Source organism: Oryza sativa, chromosome 3 (genome assembly GCF_034140825.1).
Source record: "Oryza sativa Japonica Group chromosome 3, ASM3414082v1".
Classification (NCBI taxonomy): domain Eukaryota; kingdom Viridiplantae; phylum Streptophyta; class Magnoliopsida; order Poales; family Poaceae; genus Oryza; species Oryza sativa.
In genome coordinates, this window is record NC_089037.1 from 27,543,669 (window position 1) to 27,561,698 (window position 18,030).

General features: G+C 43.2%; 1 protein-coding gene, 1 long non-coding RNA gene and 2 other non-coding genes across 4 annotated transcripts; 1 reads left to right on the forward strand and 3 right to left on the reverse strand.

Annotated features, from left to right (window-relative positions):
- Positions 1 to 7,915: 7,915 nt before the first annotated feature.
- LOC4333704 (uncharacterized) lies at positions 7,916 to 9,733 on the reverse strand. Its single transcript, XR_001544028.3, has 2 exons — positions 9,585 to 9,733; positions 7,916 to 8,685 (listed from the first exon to the last, which is right to left on the reverse strand). It is a non-coding gene; the product is annotated as an uncharacterized lncRNA (long non-coding RNA).
- On the forward strand, positions 8,194 to 11,077 carry LOC4333705 (growth-regulating factor 9-like). Its single transcript, XM_066308973.1, has 4 exons — positions 8,194 to 8,530; positions 8,983 to 9,171; positions 9,599 to 9,914; positions 10,211 to 11,077. The coding sequence occupies exons 1-4, from the start codon at positions 8,314 to 8,316 to the stop codon at positions 10,767 to 10,769; spliced, it is 1,281 nt and encodes a 426-aa protein (XP_066165070.1). The 5' UTR covers positions 8,194 to 8,313; the 3' UTR covers positions 10,770 to 11,077.
- Positions 11,078 to 11,503: 426 nt separating this feature from the next.
- LOC112938446 (small nucleolar RNA snoR126) lies at positions 11,504 to 11,601 on the reverse strand. The gene has a single exon (XR_003241646.1). It is a non-coding gene; the product is annotated as a small nucleolar RNA snoR126 (small nucleolar RNA).
- Positions 11,602 to 11,751: 150 nt separating this feature from the next.
- LOC112938447 (small nucleolar RNA snoR126) lies at positions 11,752 to 11,850 on the reverse strand. The gene has a single exon (XR_003241647.1). It is a non-coding gene; the product is annotated as a small nucleolar RNA snoR126 (small nucleolar RNA).
- Positions 11,851 to 18,030: the final 6,180 nt, after the last annotated feature.

An 18,030-nucleotide genomic window follows, 5' to 3' on the forward strand; every position in this document is an offset into this window, starting at 1 on the left:
CCCCAACTAAAACGGCCTAGATCACCAAGGTTGGCGACCAAAGGAATCCATATCGCCGAAGCAATGTCACCCCCAGCATTAGGAAACAGAACCCCTCCCAACAAGTGCAAGATGTATGCACGGGCATAACACTCAACACGCCATGGCTCAGCGTCGTCGTGAAGATGTGAGAAGTTCTGACTCAGCCAAGACAGGGGTATTCCATTCTGCTTCTTCTTCCCCCCTTGCCCCTGCTCAATGTTCAGTGTAATGCCAAACAGCTGCTCCACTTGTGCACGCCATCCAGGAGTCTCTGTCCTGCCCGTCACGGCATGCCCCCGTAATGGGAGGGCCAAGATCATAGCCACATCCTGTAGAGTGATGGTCATCTCACCACTGGGGAGGTGGAAGCTGTGTGTCTCAGGCCTCCATCTGTCCACAAGTGCTATCAACGCAGGAGCATTGAACACTGGCATTCCTCTGCTCACGACCAAGGCCACCCCGAGCAACCCGGCCACCCTTAGGTACGGGATGTACCTATCGTCGAACACTGGGGGGGCATGAGCACTGACTCGGAGCGGTTGAAGTACCTGCATTAGCAATTGTAAATCAATTAGTTAATATAATGTCAAATACACGCTACCGATACTTATGCACAAGTGAATCAATGCCGATTCATACCCTCCCCGCCTCGATCGCAGCCCCGCGATGACGGGCCTCGTAGTACGCCTCCAAGGCTGGGTAAGTCGGCGGTTGTCTCTCCTCGGCCATCCTACATGAAAAAGTAATAAATTCACCGTTAGTTACCAATGTGACATATATTAACAGAAAATGAATGCGAGAACATGAGTAGGAAAACAAAATATTTACCTCCCTAGCACTTATATTTTTTTTGGACTTCTTATTTTTGGACGCTTAGGACACTTAGTTTTCTTGTGACCCTCCTAGTGACACAACGAGCATCTATTTTGCACCGGCGCAGCATCAAGTTGAACGCATGAAGGTGGTTTCCTTCCAGAACCACCCAGACCCGAGTCCATTTCGTTCTTGAATTGTTTCGATCTCCTGTTCCCTCTTGTTTTAATATTCAAATTTGGGTCAGCAACAAATTCTTCACCATCGTACGGTGGCCACTGTGTGGGGTCGAGGTATGGCTCAAAGCGACTTGCCCATGTGTTCACAACGGCTCTTGAAGAGAACTGATACGGCATTCGGTTGGGAGATTCCTCATCAATTGCATGAATCAGATAAACGTGTATAAGATGTGAGCAAGGCATATGGTAGAGCAATGGCCTTTGGCAAGAACATGAGTTCCCCTCACCTTCAACTTTGAAGGCTCTTGCGCCAAATCTAACACCACCACGCGTTATACCACCCCTCTCTGTGACCTCGTATGTCTTTTTCTGCTTATCGAAACACCTTGCAGTGTGTTTGTTCGCCTTACTTTTTTGCACCTTCATCTTACTATCAACCTTGGTGGACCAACGCTGCCCTAACTGGACTCGCTTCAAAGCTTCATCATGTCTGTTCACAAACTAGTCATTGCACTTCATGAACGTAAATGAAACTATGGCCGTCACTGGAAGCTTACGAACACCAACTAGCACGCTATTGAACTGTTCGGCCATGTTGGTTATCATGTAACCCCACCGGAGGCCATTTCTATCGTATGCACGAGACCACTTATCTTTATCCAACAACTCATCTTCAAGCCATTTACGAGGACCTTCGGGAATACGCTGCCTTAGTGCCTCAACATCCCTCTCAAATATCCACTTCTCGTCAATCTGACATATCCTTAGGAGCTCTTTTGTCTGGTGCTTGTCCGCACCGGCCTTGTGGAAATTAGCACTGAAGTGCCTCATGCACCATCGGTGGTGAACCGGTGGCAATCCTGGAACAGGAGTCGTCATGGCATTCATTATACCAGCATGTCGATCTGAGATAATACAAACCTCCCTATGCGGCCCAACCACAACCCGTCGGACAAGATCGATAAACCAGCACCAGTCTCGTGAATTCTCTTTCTCCACCAAGGCAAAAGCTAAAGGTACAAGTTGGTCCTCCGCATCAGCTAATAATGCAGTCATCAAGGCACTACCGTATTTTCCAGTTAGGAAGGTTGCATCTATAGCTAGTACTGGCCTACAATGCTTAAAAGCCTCAATGGAAGGACCAAAGCACCAGAATGCACGCATAAAAATTTTCTTGGTCACTCCATCAACGTTGACAACCCTATCAGGATGAGTATCGATGTGGTAGACCATACTGGGATTCCTCTGCTTAATGGCTTGCAGCAAAGTGGGCAAACGGACATACGCTTCACTCCATTCACCGTAAATGAGCTTCATAGCCTCCTCTCGTGCCCTCCAAACCTTGCCATACTTCACCCTATACTGGAAAACTTCAAATATATACAAAGCTAACGCAGAAGCAGAGAGTGTAGGTTGTAGTTTTATGGCATTGCATAACCTATTTGCTATGAACTTTGATGTCAGCTGCCGGTGGCTCCCTGAACCTTCGGCAGTAGCACAACTATGTTCTTTACCTACCCGTGATATCCTCCACGTGCCACTAGACCTCTTAGTTGCATGGACCTTCCATTTGCACCGTGGGTTTTCACATTTAACAGTGTACCTCTTATTTGCGGCAGAATTGACAACACGGTATGGACGATGGTGCACGATGGCGTACTCCTGAAGCCATAGCTTCAATGCGACCATGGATGGGAACTCTAAACCCTTTCTGAGACCATCCACTTGGAATGGTTCTGGCAACTGATCTCGGTTGATGCCGCCATCTAGTAGTGCACCATGGGCATGTGTTAGGTCCCTAAACTCAGGAATGTCCGGCTTCCTCCCAAACACCTTCTCAAACGCACGACATTCCTCTAATGCTAACTTGTCATTATTAGTAAGTGGAGGGAATGGACGGTCATCATCAGAGTCTTCAGCAAATTCAACATCATATTGCTCAACACTTGCCTCCTCGTCCACATCATCTCTATTGACTTCTACTGAGACAGAATCGTGACCACCACTCAATTCGACATCAAAGTAATCATCTGGATTCACATATTGGCCTGCTACTTCTGTCGGGTATTCAGGGTTGACTCCGTACGACGACCAATGAACACTCACCGACAAATGTTCACTTAGATCAAGCCCCTCTTGTACTAACTCCCTTTTCATCTCCCTCGCTGCATCCACATCATCACTACCGCAATGTCTCTTTGATGGTCCTGCCTCCCATAAATCATTTCCAAGCAAAGGTCTCTTCTTCTCTCCTTCCCCCTCCAAGTCTTCCCGTACCAACTCAGTCTTACTTGTACCCCCTCCACGACGAGAATAATATGTCACAAAATTCTTCTCAACGTAATGATAAGAAGGAGATTTGTTTAGATCCAAATTTTCTACGGTACGAACTAACTTTGATGCAAACACCTCTAGAGATCTAAACTGAGACTCTTTTACCAAATCAAAGTAAACTTCCCATTCCAACTGACCTATCACATTTAATATATACTTATGCCCTTGACCAACATCGTATCTCCCATAAAAACGAATCTCCACATTATCCTCGTCCATCCAAGAACTTCTTTCACTCGTGACCTTAGTTCATCTAGAGTTGGGTGGGTAGGAAACAAAATGGTCTTCAATGACATATCCTCAAACTCAACATGTGCACCAACATAAGGTTCCACCACTCTACCACCGTAGTAAACACGAACAAGTCTATCCATCTACACCAAAAAATCAAATGTAACTTTGCAACAAAAATTAAATCTTCATTCCTAAACGTAGTCCAAACCGACATATTATAACCAATGCATAACTTAAATTGTCCCAAAGCTACTACTCCAAAAAAATATTTAATCCACCTACAACTATCAACAAGTTTACTAGTGCATTACACATCGAAATATTACAAATACTCCGTCATACAACCCAACCTAGTTCTAGTTAACTATAATCAATTTATATAATGCAACCAAAATTTGCTCACCTTCATATAATTAATGGTTAAAAGTTTAACCTATAGACTATAGCATCAAGTCCATCAAATTAAAATTACTTTCATGCCTCAACTATAATTTTTCATCCATCCATCCAACCAAACCATCCAAAAATTAACATTACCACATATATGGTTAAAAAAATCGTGACACCAATGAGTACATTGCAAACATGTAGCACTACAACAAGCCAATCCTAAGAACAAATGCTAAAAATCACAAATTTGGGTAAAAAAGGGGTTCTAGGATTACCCACCGATCTACAAATTCAACCAATAAAAGCGAAAAAAAAGAGGGGTGAATGAAGGAGTCTACCTTTCTCTTCGATTTCCACAAAAAATCCCGCGAAAAACGAGTTCAAATGGAGTGGATTTGAGGTGGGGAGGTGAGGGGGAGAGAGAGGGGGAGAGCTGCTGCTGCTCAGCTCGGGCTGGTGCTCGGGCGAAAATGGGAGTGGGGAGTAGATAGGTGGTGGGGCCCACGGGGTTTAAGGGGTCGGCCCACAGAGGAGGGGCGCGCCAGCCATGCTGGCGCCATGCTAGGAGGGGCGGCGCCAGTGTGGCTGGCACCCCCATTCTGCCCAGTCAGCACCTCCATGACAGCCCTAGTGCCACGGTGGCACGGGCATGGCGCCAGTGTGGCTGGCGCCGCCATGTTGGGGTACGGCGCCAGCCACTCTGGCGCCCCAAAAAGGACCATTTCCGGTTTAAGTTTTTCTAAGGGTCTATTTGTAAAATAAGTTTTCAAAAAAAACTAAAATGTAAAAATTTCAGTTGTAGCAGGTCGCATACACTAGCATGGAAGAGAGGAGGAAAAAAAGGTGAACGTGAACCACTGGTCTGCCTTGTGTTTGGTACGCATTGTACGGCAGCCACTTGCATACCGCCTTTGATGCAATCATGTGCATGCTGGCATCCTCCCGGCATCCATATATACACATAGGTTGTTCCTCTTGGACAACATTGTCTCTTTAACAATACCACCCTATACCATGGTCAACAATATTAGAATACATGCGACATTATTTTGGGAGACCAAAATGTTGGAATTTTTTAGTGATAAATTTTGAACAAAATTTGCTCTTTTTTTTAAATAAAAAAACAAGTTTGTCGCTATGGGAAGCACATCGCGCTGGGACCTGCCGGTGAACCCTGTCTCGCACAAGAAATTATTAATGAGATCATTACTACTCTAGTGTGACAACTATTTTTTAGAACAAATTAATTCAAATTCTAAAAATACAATTATTATAGTACACAGGTAGAATAATATCAACTAGATCCGTAGTTTTCTGAAATTTTACTCCTTTAACGTAACTGTAGTTCAAAATACCGGCGCACACAATTTCCGGCACGATAGTTTGGCCTGTAAAATCTGTAGTGAGCTTTTCTTCAGTTGTTGGTCCCCCGATGAGTAACATCATCAAGCACGGACGTACACCCATTGGAGCGAGGAGAATGCAGCCCCGTACACGTAGATTACGTATCTGAGTGTGGGGATCGGGGACCCAATTAAACCCCCCCTGTTTCCACTCACATGATGCATGCCAGATTTGCCAGCTGCTCACTCACTCACTCACTCACTCCACACCTCAGGTAGAACACACAGAGAGAGAGAGAGAGAGAGAGAGAGAGAGTATAAAATCCTATCAGAGATGTGTGTGCTTGGTACTACGTACCTCCAGTAGCAGCATGTTGCTGTGATGTGAGCCTGTAGTGGTGGTGGTAGCACGGTGTCGCAGTATCTTGTTGCTTGGACGCGCATGAATGAAGGCGGGCGAGGGCGCGCGACGGACGACGGCCACGGGCGGCTGCCGGCAATGAATGAAAGGCGTCATCTCAACCTCGTGACCGCGCGCAGCGCCACCAGCCGACTATCAGCTTCTTCGCGTCTCACCGGGGGCGCCCCCTCGCCTACGCCCTACCGTACTTGGCGATGCAGAGTCTGAGTCCACCCCCCATCCAACAACACACATATTTCCTCCATCTCAAAATTAAAAATAAAAATCTAATACTCCCTATGTTTTGGGTTAGAAGATGTTTTGACTTTGATCAAAGTTAAACTGTTTTAAGTTTGACCAAGTTTATAGAAAAAAAATAATAATATTTTCGACTCAAGATAAATTTATTATAAAAATATATTTAATTATTAATTTAATAAAATTAATTTGGTAATGTAAATATTACTATATTTGTTTATAAGCTTAGTCAAACTTAAAGCTATTTGACTTTGACCAAAGTCAAAACATCTTATAATCTGAAACGGAGAGAGTATGTTCGATCTCATCTTCTTAAGAGAAAAAAAGTATTATTTAACAGTTTGAAAAGCATGCTAATGAAAAACGAAAAACGAAAAAGTTAAAGTTTGGAGTTGAAGAAAAGAATGGGGCTACATGTTTATTCAAATTCTTTAGTACTATAATGTATCACGTTATGTGCTAAGTTTATTTATTTTGGTACGGAGAAAGTAAACTGAATATAAGTAAATAAAATAGAGGATGAATTTTAGACAAATGCTTATCTTGATTTATCCCTAAAAGTTAATGTTTTTTTAGGACGGAAGCATTATAAAAAAGAGCAAACTCACTATCGCTGTGGAATAAATTTATGGGTAGAACTTTTATGTGCGTGTCACTAACGGTTTAAAAACTAACTACGTTGAAATAACTAAAAAATTTAAGTTTTTATAATTCAGAATTTAGTTACGACTGAAAAATTAATACGAAAACGATGAGAGGCTCAATCGCGTCGATGCCAGGGGTACTAGCTCTGCTGCTACTTGTCTGCCTCACTAGTCACTCACTGCTGGTGTTGTGGTGAGCACAGCGCTTTGGTTGGACGTCCTACCATCCTTGGTGTTGTGGTAAAAAACACGGAATCACACTATTTTATACACACAGATAATGGTTCACAAAAAAATAAAATTGTACTGAATTTAGTTTCTTTGCGACGTAGGAGTATACCTTAGAGCACAGTGAAACTCTGCGTTATATTGAGCTTCTTCTTGGCGCGAAGTACAGATATTGCTAAATTGAATAATCAAATTTGTCTGTCCTGGGACATGGCAAAAGCACTGAAGTGTGTGTGACTTCAAAAAAACACAATAAATACTCCTACATAAAAACTAAACAATTCCTTCAGGGAGGGAGCAAGAGAGAAGAGCCTCTGACCATCACATGAAGCTCGACCATTCATTTCGAGCATATTTACTTGCAAGAGAACACAAGGGTGCACTGCACTTATTGGAAGTGTAGTAGTAGTACTGCATAGAGGGTTAATTCTGAGCGATGTGTACAGCCATGTAGTTATTGATTTGCCCCTACAGCTCACGTAATTGCCCCCAATCAATTTGGCCGCAAAATCTCCCTCCGCTTTTGTGGAACAGTACATACATTGCTCTCAATCACATTTTGATCTTGAGGCTTGTGTTCAAACCTACTCCCTTCGTCCCACAAAAAACCAACCTAATATTGAATGAGATATTTCCTAGTACAACAAATATTGGATGAGATGTTTTCTAGTACAATGAATCTGGACAGATAATAGAAAACATCATATTTAATACTAGGTTAGCTTTTTTTTAGGACGAAGGGAGTACGACAAGGATGGAGATTAAGTATCCACACAGAATGAGAAAATCATTAGCGTACGTTTAATTAAGTTTCAATTATCATAAAATAAAAAAATGATTCTATTTGATATATTGAAGCAATACACCATTAAACAGTTTGAAAAACTTCCCAATGAAAACCAAGATAAAATTTATATATTAGAGTGTGTTTAGTTCACACCAAAATTAAAAGTTTGATTGAAATTGTAACGATGTGACGGAAAAGTTAGAAGTTTGTGTGTAGGAAAGTTTTAATGTGATAGAAAAGTTAAAAGTTTGAATAAAAAGTTGGAAAACTAAACCAGACCTTAATTAGAAAAGAAGAGAATAAACATGCTGCTGCTACTACTACCTTTTTATGAACCAATTACTCCTCCCCATCAGTACCCAGCAGTATCACTTCACAGAAACATTGAGCCCAAAAAATCAATAAAATAAAAATAAAATAAAGAAATGACAGCAAAAAAAGTTACTCCACTAAAAGAATGAAAGGACTCCTGCTATTTAAGGGCCACCACCTAGCCCTACCTCTAGTCTCCCAAAGAGCCACCATCCCATAATATATCACCACACACTTCCTGCCTCCTACTAGAAAGCACACACTACACCCTCCTCACTCTCAACCTCAGCCTCACTGTGACTGTCCCCAGCAATGCTCACCCCCTCCTCTTCTTCTTCTTCCTCCTCTCCCCTCCTCCTGTCCTTCCAAGATGTTTGCTGACTTCTCTGCTGCTGCCATGGAGCTTGGAGAGGTGTTGGGCTTGCAAGGACTCACAGTGCCATCCACCAAGGAGGGTGATCTGAGCCTCATCAAGAGAGCTGCTGCTGGTAGCTTCACCCAGGCTGCTGCTGCATCATACCCTTCCCCCTTTCTTGATGAACAGAAGATGCTCAGATTCGCCAAGGCTGCTCACACATTGCCATCAGGTCTGGCCTTGCTCATCACCACATACATACACACTTCCATGTTATTAACTTGCAATAGGTTAGAAGCAAAGATCATGTGTGCATGTATGTATGTAAGGCCATTGATCTGTGTATTTCTCTGCAACTCATGATGGACAGTGTTTTTTTCTGTTCACCTGCACAAATGAGAGGGAAAAAAAGTCAGAAAAGATAAATCAAGTGATACATTTATTGAACTTGATGAGCTCTCATGAGTGCTACAGAACGAGTCATGGGGATGAGCACAAACCCTGGGGCCCCCTTCCCAAACCTAAGGCTGTTTCATTTCATTGCTTTATTTTAACTTTACACTTTTGTCTTGACTCTGGCCGGTGCATGCCTTAACCATATCCATATCTATCTCAAGATAAGGTTTTTGATTCTTTCGAATATATTATTGACCACACTAAAATGTTTTTCCTTGACTTATCCAGGTTTGGATTTTGGGAGGGAAAATGAGCAGAGGTTCTTGTTGTCTAGGACCAAGAGGCCTTTCACTCCCTCACAGTGGATGGAGCTGGAGCACCAGGCTCTCATTTACAAGTATCTCAATGCAAAGGCCCCTATACCTTCCAGCCTGCTCATTTCAATCAGCAAAAGCTTCAGATCATCAGCTAACAGAAGTATGTATTCAAACCCAAATATCTTGATGCTTTAAACCTGAAAACTCACATTTTCATATCCTGGGTAGAACAGAAAAAAAACTGTTTACTTATGTTACTGCATATACATGAAACACATGTTAAGTATAAATGAGCAAAATAGAAATGCAGTATTTTACATCAACTTGAAACGTACGATCATCAAGTTACATACATACATTACATACACCAATATGTGTGTCAGTTAGGTGTATGTAAAGAATACTGCTTTCACAAACTGAATATTGCAAATCTGAGTGTACAAGTGAGCATGTTATTAACAAAAAGGAGCTGCATACAAGCTGTATCAATGTTACGTTCTCAGTTCTCACCAGTTCAGGTTTATTATGACAAAAGGCAACGTGATATGTAAATCAAATGGAAACATGACATACTTATTGTACTGCAGTGAGCTGGAGGCCTCTCTATCAAGGCTTCCCAAATGCAGACTCTGACCCAGAACCTGGAAGATGCCGTCGAACAGATGGCAAGAAATGGCGGTGTTCAAAGGAGGCCATGGCCGACCACAAGTATTGTGAGAGGCACATCAACAGAAACCGCCACCGTTCAAGAAAGCCTGTGGAAAACCAAAGTAGAAAGACTGTGAAAGAGACACCGTGTGCTGGCTCATTGCCATCTTCTGTCGGGCAGGGCAGCTTCAAGAAGGCAAAAGTTAATGAAATGAAGCCACGCAGTATCAGCTATTGGACAGATAGTTTGAACAGGTTAATACATCCTTAAACTTGGTTTAATATTCTCAACGTGCAAGTATTTTAGTGCTACAGACTGAATCACAGTATTTTTTTCCACCATTTTTGCATATCCTATTGATGGTTTAAGATTTTCTGGTACATTTTCATGATAGAAGGTAATCGTTGTGGTTCTGGTGGAAAAAAATCTCTTATAAAGAATGGAATACAAATGCTGCAATATAGTCAGGGACAAAGGAAAACAACTAGATTATTTCAGTTTTAATAGAAAGTAATAATCATTTAATTTGAAGACCTGTACACATTTGCAGGACAATGGCGAACAAAGAGAAAGGAAACAAAGCTGCTGAAGAAAACAATGGCCCACTGCTAAATTTAACGAATCAACAGCCAACATTGTCCCTGTTCTCTCAGTTGAAGCAACAGAACAAACCGGAGAAGTTCAATACAGCAGGAGACAGTGAATCGATTTCTTCAAATACCATGTTGAAGCCTTGGGAGAGCAGCAACCAGCAGAACAACAAAAGCATTCCTTTCACCAAGATGCATGATCGTGGATGCCTTCAGTCAGTCCTTCAGAATTTCAGCTTGCCTAAGGACGAGAAAATGGAGTTTCAGAAAAGCAAAGATTCCAATGTCATGACAGTTCCATCAACTTTCTATTCCTCGCCAGAGGACCCACGCGTCAGCTGCCATGCACCTAATATGGCACAAATGCAAGAGGATAGCATCTCAAGTTCTTGGGAGATGCCTCAAGGTGGACCTCTAGGTGAGATCTTGACAAACTCCAAAAATCCTGACGATTCAATCATGAAACCAGAAGCAAGGCCATATGGTTGGTTACTGAACCTCGAGGATCATGCAATGTGAATCTTCAGGAAATGGAGATCAAGTCGTTAATGAGCTCACCATGGGATAGCTTTAGTATTGGCGTTACCCATGCATGTTATTCCCTTCTTTCTGTTCTCAAGCTTCTGCAATGTAATACCAGCTAATTGCGATTTTCAGTTCTTATGAATTCAGCTGTATCCTTGAAAAAACAATTTGCCCCTTATCAGATACCATTAGCTAGAAATCTACTGGGCTGATTGAGGAAAATGAACTACGGGGATTCGCTTCTAGCATATAGCGAGTTGTAAAATTTCCATGCAATAGTTCCAGCATAACTATTCCAAGGATCTCAATGTTTTAGATAACTTGAGTTAATGTCCATGAGTTTGTCAAACATGCAAGCACTACTACATTGATCGCACCTAACATTCAGTATCCCAATATGAAGTACAAGTGTACAACAGCTGGAAAAAATGAACAAATTCAAATACAGCAGAGAAAAAACGAGAGAAAAAAGTTCTCTTTTTTTAGGAAAAAAAACAACAACTACGTCCAAGTTTTACAATGGTTCAGACTTCAGACACCTAAAACAACAACTACATCCAAGTTTTACAATGGTTCAGACTTCAGACACGCATGAGCCTCGTCAAAATTCCATCCTAAAATGAGTCGAATCAGCACCAAGAAACATCTCTTCTTTATCGTTCAGGCTCAAAACACGGAAGGCAAGATGATATCTTCACACAAGCGAAGACTGAAAAAACTGAGTTGCAGTGGCTCAGACACGCACAAAGGTCATCAAATTTTTTTGGTCCTTGATTGATTGAATCAAGTCAGCATCGAGAAACAAAGTAGTTAGTCCTCACAGCCACACTACAACAACGCAAATGCAAGAAACAGCCAATAAACATAGAAGAGGAAAAAGCTAATAAAGACACCTAAATACTAGTAGTAGCATCGAGTGGCATCGTGCAGACATACTAACTTTCGCAGAAATCGATTCGGACATGGTGTGTTTGGGGTGGCTCAGACACGCACAAATTAAGGTCAGCACAGTTCTGGTCCTTGAACAAATCAAGTCTCAGCATCGAGAAACGAGGTTTGATTGTCATCACAGCCACGAAACCACAATCAAATCCGACACCAACAAGCCCAATCTGAACACACAAGAGACACAAGAGACAAGAGAAAGCATATGTTAGAATAGAAACCAATGGCATCGTTAACCGAAATCCCAGCCGCTTCCAAGAACAAATCTGTATCCACCACAGAAGAAGGGTGGAGAAGCTACAGGAAGCGATCGATTGGAGAAGACGACGCTTCAAGAAAATCACCAAGAACGAAGCAAACCGTGCGAAATCCGCGACGAGCCGAAACAGAACCAAAAAAAAAATAAAGGCCCACTCGTTTCGAGGCACAAAGTACCGCGCGCCTCGCCGGCCCGCCTCCTCGCTCGACCTCGCCGCCGGCCGCCGGCCGTCGCCGCCAACCGCTCGCGCACCCAGCTCGAGCGCTCGCCGCTTGTTAATACTGCTAGTACTTCGTTAGGGTTAGGGCTTGTGGGAGATGAGATCTCGGCCGTCCATTCCTGGGATTCGACGCGGGGATCTGCTGGCCGGGCCAACCTCGTTAGTCCTGATAGTGGGCCACGGCCCATTACTGAGGCCCACAGGAACCCAATCTCGCCATTTTTGCTTGCCTTAGAAAGGAAAAAGTCTACTTTGACTCCCTTAAAAATAAGCTGAATCTAATTCGTACCCCTCAACAACAAAACCGGACAGGAAAACTCCCCGAACTATTGAAATCAGTGCAACTTGACTCCCTCAGCGATTTTGGATGGTGGTTTTGCTGACGTGGCGCTCACATGGTAGGGTTGACCTGGTCTTTGTCCCATATGGTATTAAAACTTAAAATATATATGTGGGACCCATTTATTATTAAAAAAATATTATGGGCCACACTAACATATGGACCCACATGGCATCCTCTGTCTCTCTAACCCTTCTTCCTCCTCCCTCTCTCCCTTATCTCTCTCTTTTCTTTTCCCCTTCAGCCGGAGCGGCAGCGGCATACCGGTACCGGCCACGTGGCGGACACTGCTCCGTGCACTCCACCTAGAATTGTTGCACGCACCCGGGCCCGCGCCAGAGCACGTCGTCGGCCGCCGCGAACTCCCCAAGCCATCGTCGTCGTGCAGTAACTTGAGGTAGAGCACTTCGATGCCCAGGCCGTCGAGGCCTAGCATGACCACGGCTGACGCGCTGGGGACCCCGTCGTCACGGCGAGGAGCCGAGGAGCATGGAGGCTGTCCCGTGAACTCCCGGGAGAGATCTTGCTGGTGGGCGTGACGAAGTCGACGTGGTACGTGCCGTGGAGTCCTTGAAACTTGAACTCACTGCTGTCCTCGGCGTGGCCGTGCGTGCGGGTGAGACAATCTCGCTTGAGCTGGAGCAGGCAGCGGCCGCCCTCGTTGAGAGTCTTTTACCCATATGCTATTAAAAAAATTGCTGTTTACCTGTGTGCCAGAAAAAAATTTGAAGTTACTTGTATATCATGAGTCTAATTTTCGTTGATCCGTGTACCATTTTAGATGGATGGAGACATAACAGAGATGTTATGGGCTGTGTAAAGACAATTTTGCCCTTGTGTACAATAATGGTTTAAAAATCAGAAAAGTGAAAAATAATTTAGAAAAGGCGTTAAAAATAAAAAAATGGAAAATAAATTTTTAAAAAAGTTAAAAACCAGAATAAGTGAGAATAAGTTTTAAAAATGTTTAAAAATCCAGGAAAAAAAAGGAAAATGTGGGATAAATTAGAAAATGGTGGAAAAAATAGGGAAAAAATTAGACGGGGGGCGGGAGCTGGCCTGGAGGCGGCTTGGAGGCAGGGGGCGCCGGCCTGGGGGCGAGGGCGCAAGGCCGCGCCAGCCTGGGCGCGCGGCGACGGGGCGTGCCGGCCTGGGGCGACGGGGCGACGGGCCGATGGGGCGCCGGCGAGGCTAGGCGGCGGCGATGGCTACGGCGAGGCCAGGCGGCGGCAGCGGCGTGCGGCTAGGGTTAGGGTGCGGCTGGCGTGCGGCAAAAACAGGGAGAGAGCAGGAGAAGAGAGAATGAGAGTAGAGCTGAAAATAGAGCAGGGGCAAATTAGTCATTTTCATACATGGGTCTCATATGTCAGATATATGGAACCGTTAAGTTCTAACAGAAGATGGACGGAATGGCACACGGGTCAACGAAAGTTAGCCTCATGGCATATAGGTGACTCCAAATTTTTTTGTGACACACAGATAAGCAACAACATTTTTAGTGGCATAGAGGTAAAAGACTCCATCGTTGACCTCTCGTCTCCCTCGGCGTCGACGAGGTGCGCATCATCGCGGCTCATGAAGAGCTCCCAAAATCCCAAGAGCACGACACGCTGTCCGCCGCCAAGTGCGTGTACGCATCCCGGAGCATCACCTCAGGTTGTCGGCGCGGACGTGCTCGTTCGCCAACGACACGTCCAGCTCTGTGGACTCCCAACGCCCAACGGCAAGCCCAACACGGTGAGGCACGAAGGAGATGGACGCGTGCATTCGTAGAATGGGAGTTTGCGTGTGCATTTCAGCGTGAGCAATCATCGCGGCTCATTTCAGCTGCAGGGAGGCTGTACAAGGGACACCCCTCTCCACGCCGCTGGAGCATTCGCCCGCTCGCCAGCGCCGCTGCTGCTCCAGCCTTCGCCCGCTTGCCAGCGCCGCCGCTCCAACACCCGTCGTCCCGCTCACTACCGCCACGGTCGAAGGGGAAAAGAAATGAGAAAGATAAGAGGGAGAGAGAGAGGGAGGAGGAAGAAGAGTTGGAGACAGAGGACGACCATATGTCAGTAGGGCCCACAATATTTTGTGTGTAAATGACAATGGGTCCCACATATATTTCTTAAAGAGTAAAGTTCATCACCGGTCTTTAAACTTGTACCGCTGTGTTATCCCTGTCCCTAAACTCGCAAATCGACCGTTCAGGCCCTTAAATTTGTTCGACTGTGTCATCCCGATCTCTAAACTTGCAGATCACTCGTTTAAGTTCTCCAAATCGTTTAGTTGTGTCACCCCGGTCTCTAAACTTGGATTTGAATATCATCTGGGTCAAATATGACGGTCTAAAGACTTTATATTTAAAAATAATTCATAACTTTTTCATGTGAAATCTAATGAAGACAAACTTTATATTAAACTTGTAGCCCTCGATGCGATCTACAACTTTGTAGTTGAATTTTTTTTTATTTTAAGTCATTTTTTGTCCCAAAATGTAATTTTAAAATTAAAATTTCAAAATCTATAAACATGCAACAATATTTTGGGACCCTAAACAGTTTTAATTCAAAAACTTTTCAACTACAAAGTTATAGGTTGCGTCAAGGGCTACAATTTTGATATAAAGTTTGTCTTCATTAGAGTTCACATGAAAAAGTTATGAATTATTTTTTATATAAAGTTCTTAGACCGTCCTGTTTAGGGACCGGGGTAACACAACTGAACAAGTTGGAGGACCTAAACGAGTGATCTGCAAGTTTAGGGGCCGGGATGACACAGTCGGACAAGTTTGAAGACCTGAATGGTCGATTTGCGAGTTTAGGGACCGGGATGACACAACGGTACAAGTTTAGAGACCGGTGATGAACTTTACTCTTTCGTAAATTGTAATGCTACGCAAGCACCACCTGAGATGAAGACCCGGTCAACCCTGCCACGTCAGCTCCACATCAGCAAAACCACCATCCAAAACCGCTCAGGGAGTAAAATTGCGCTGGTTTCAATAGTTCGGGGAGTGTTCCTGTCCGGTTTTCTTGTTGAGGGGTATGAATTAGATTCGGCCTATTTTTAAGGGAGTCAAAGTGGACTTTTTCCCCTTAGAAAATTTGTCCAAGTTAGGGGTTAAAACGGTCGGAAACGATCGGAATCGGTAGCATCTCTTCGGAAACGATGCTCAATCGGCCGGTAATTGACCATATTTATCATTTAAACTACTCGGTATTGACATTAATACGATGCAGAAAGAATTGTGAAAAAACAAAATTTAAAAATAGCCAAAAACGGTACGGTCAGAAACGGTACACCATATACGGAAACGGCACTCGGTCGATCGGGAATTTCCGTGACCGATTTCACCCATAGTCCAAGTCTATATGAGTGGAGATTGGTTGGATGGGTGGATTAAAGATAAAACACAAGCTATATACAAATATAATTGGAGATTGATTGGATGGGTAGGCTAAGATGAAAGTATTGGATCCTACAATAGTTACACGACATCCGAGCACGGTGAGAAGGAGACGAAAGGAGAACGACTACGCTTTTAAATTAGTAGAAAGTGGTAGAGATGAGGATTACTGAACTTTCGTCAGAACTGTCTAAAGAATCGAGTCGCCATCAGGTCGCCCCCTGATCGAAATAAACACAATGGTAATCTGATTGGATTTCTCACCGTGGGGGGATTTCCCCGGCCGATCTTGCAGGGCAAAAACGCATTCATGAATCATAAAAGCGAAAGATTTGTCTGCGTGCCCTTGGATCGATATCTGACCAGTTCTTCCGGATATGTCAGGTTATGCGTGGAAACAAATCTGAATTTTACCACTGCTAATACTTGTTGCAATCGAACTAAGCTAGGTTAGGTTTAGCGTAGCCAAACAAAGTCACTGTCAGATCGATAAATCAGCCTACCTGTCCCTGTTGTGCAGAGCAAATCTTCCAGCTCTCAACCCGGCCAACCTCTGAAGAAACAATTTGCCAAACTGTTCGGTTCATCCATCGCCAATTTGTGTTCTTCCTGATGCAAAAATTCTGAAGCTAGATGTCCAGGGGACAATTGGAATTCCATTTCATTAATTTGACCACTGTGTCTTCTCCATTGTTTCATGGCCTGTGACGATCGATCGAGCACTGTATTAGACAGTTTTGTCTGTGCTCTAATTAATTAATGTGACCAAAAGCTTGTCAAGTTTCTTCATGTGTGTGTTTTTGGGGTATTGACTCCTGTGCTGTAGCCTAGCGTCAATGTCGTGATAACATATGTACCTTCACGTGTGCAAACACTTGACCGCGAGGCTGCAGGCAATAAGCTGCATGCATGCCTGCCATGTGTATTAGACACATTAACCACATTAATTTCATCGGTCATCACGGCAGCTCGTACGCCGAACACGACAGAGATATCGCTAAAGTTATCAGCATATGAAGAAAAACGGATTTGATTTTAGTCACCTTTTTATTACCTCGTTTTGGATTACGACGCAGTCGATGGAGTTTATTAGGTGAATTTCACTTCGAACCACTTTTTTTTTACTAATAAAATAGAATATCTCGGCCTTTACTCAAAACGAGCTACAATTAATTATTATAAAGTTGCACTGAAAAAGAGTGTAGTTCAACAAAACATTGAGAACACGCACTTAAAATAAAAAAACCCATCTAAGATAAGGAGAACACTGAAAATGAGTGTAGTTCAACAAAACATTGAGAACACGCACTTAAAATAAAAAAAAAACCCATCTAAGATAAGGAGAACACGTTATCGAAGTCTATTTGTGAATCTCCAACCATAATTGGCAAAAAGTTACATAACTGTCGTCTCAAGCCTACGGCATGCAACCTTCATTAACTCGCCATCTTCATCACACCTTTGTAGCTGAGCCCAACACCGGAACCAATATTCTGCTCTGAAAATTACCTGCATATATGTAATAGATGGTGATTTGTCAAAAACCAAATTATTCCTGCTCAACCACAGAACCCAACATATTGCAGAGGCTCCCACAAGTATAAGCTTACTCTTTTTCTTGTCCACCCTCAAAAGCCAACCATAAAAAATATGTGATATACTACTAGGAGGGCATAGACCAAAAGAATACTGCATTGCTCTCCATATAAACTTTGCATAATGGCAATCCATGAAAAGATGTTGAATATTCTCATTTTTCATAAAAAAAACATCTTAAACTCCCATTCCAATTCCGTCTTGCTAAATTGTCTTTGATTAATACAACCCCTTTAAGTAAGTACCATATGAAGATTTTAATCTTAAGCGGCATCTTAAGCTTCCAAATTATTTTATTTATCTCAATATAGCCATTATTAATTAAAGTAAGATACATTGACCTAACCAAGAACCTTCCATTCTGATTAAAGTTCCATCTAAAACAATCAGAAGAATGGTTCAACTGGATATGTACAATAGAAGTACACAACTCATGTCAAAAATAAGATTCTGACCAATTGAAGCTCTCCTAAAAGAAACATTAAGTTGAACAGATCTCATAAA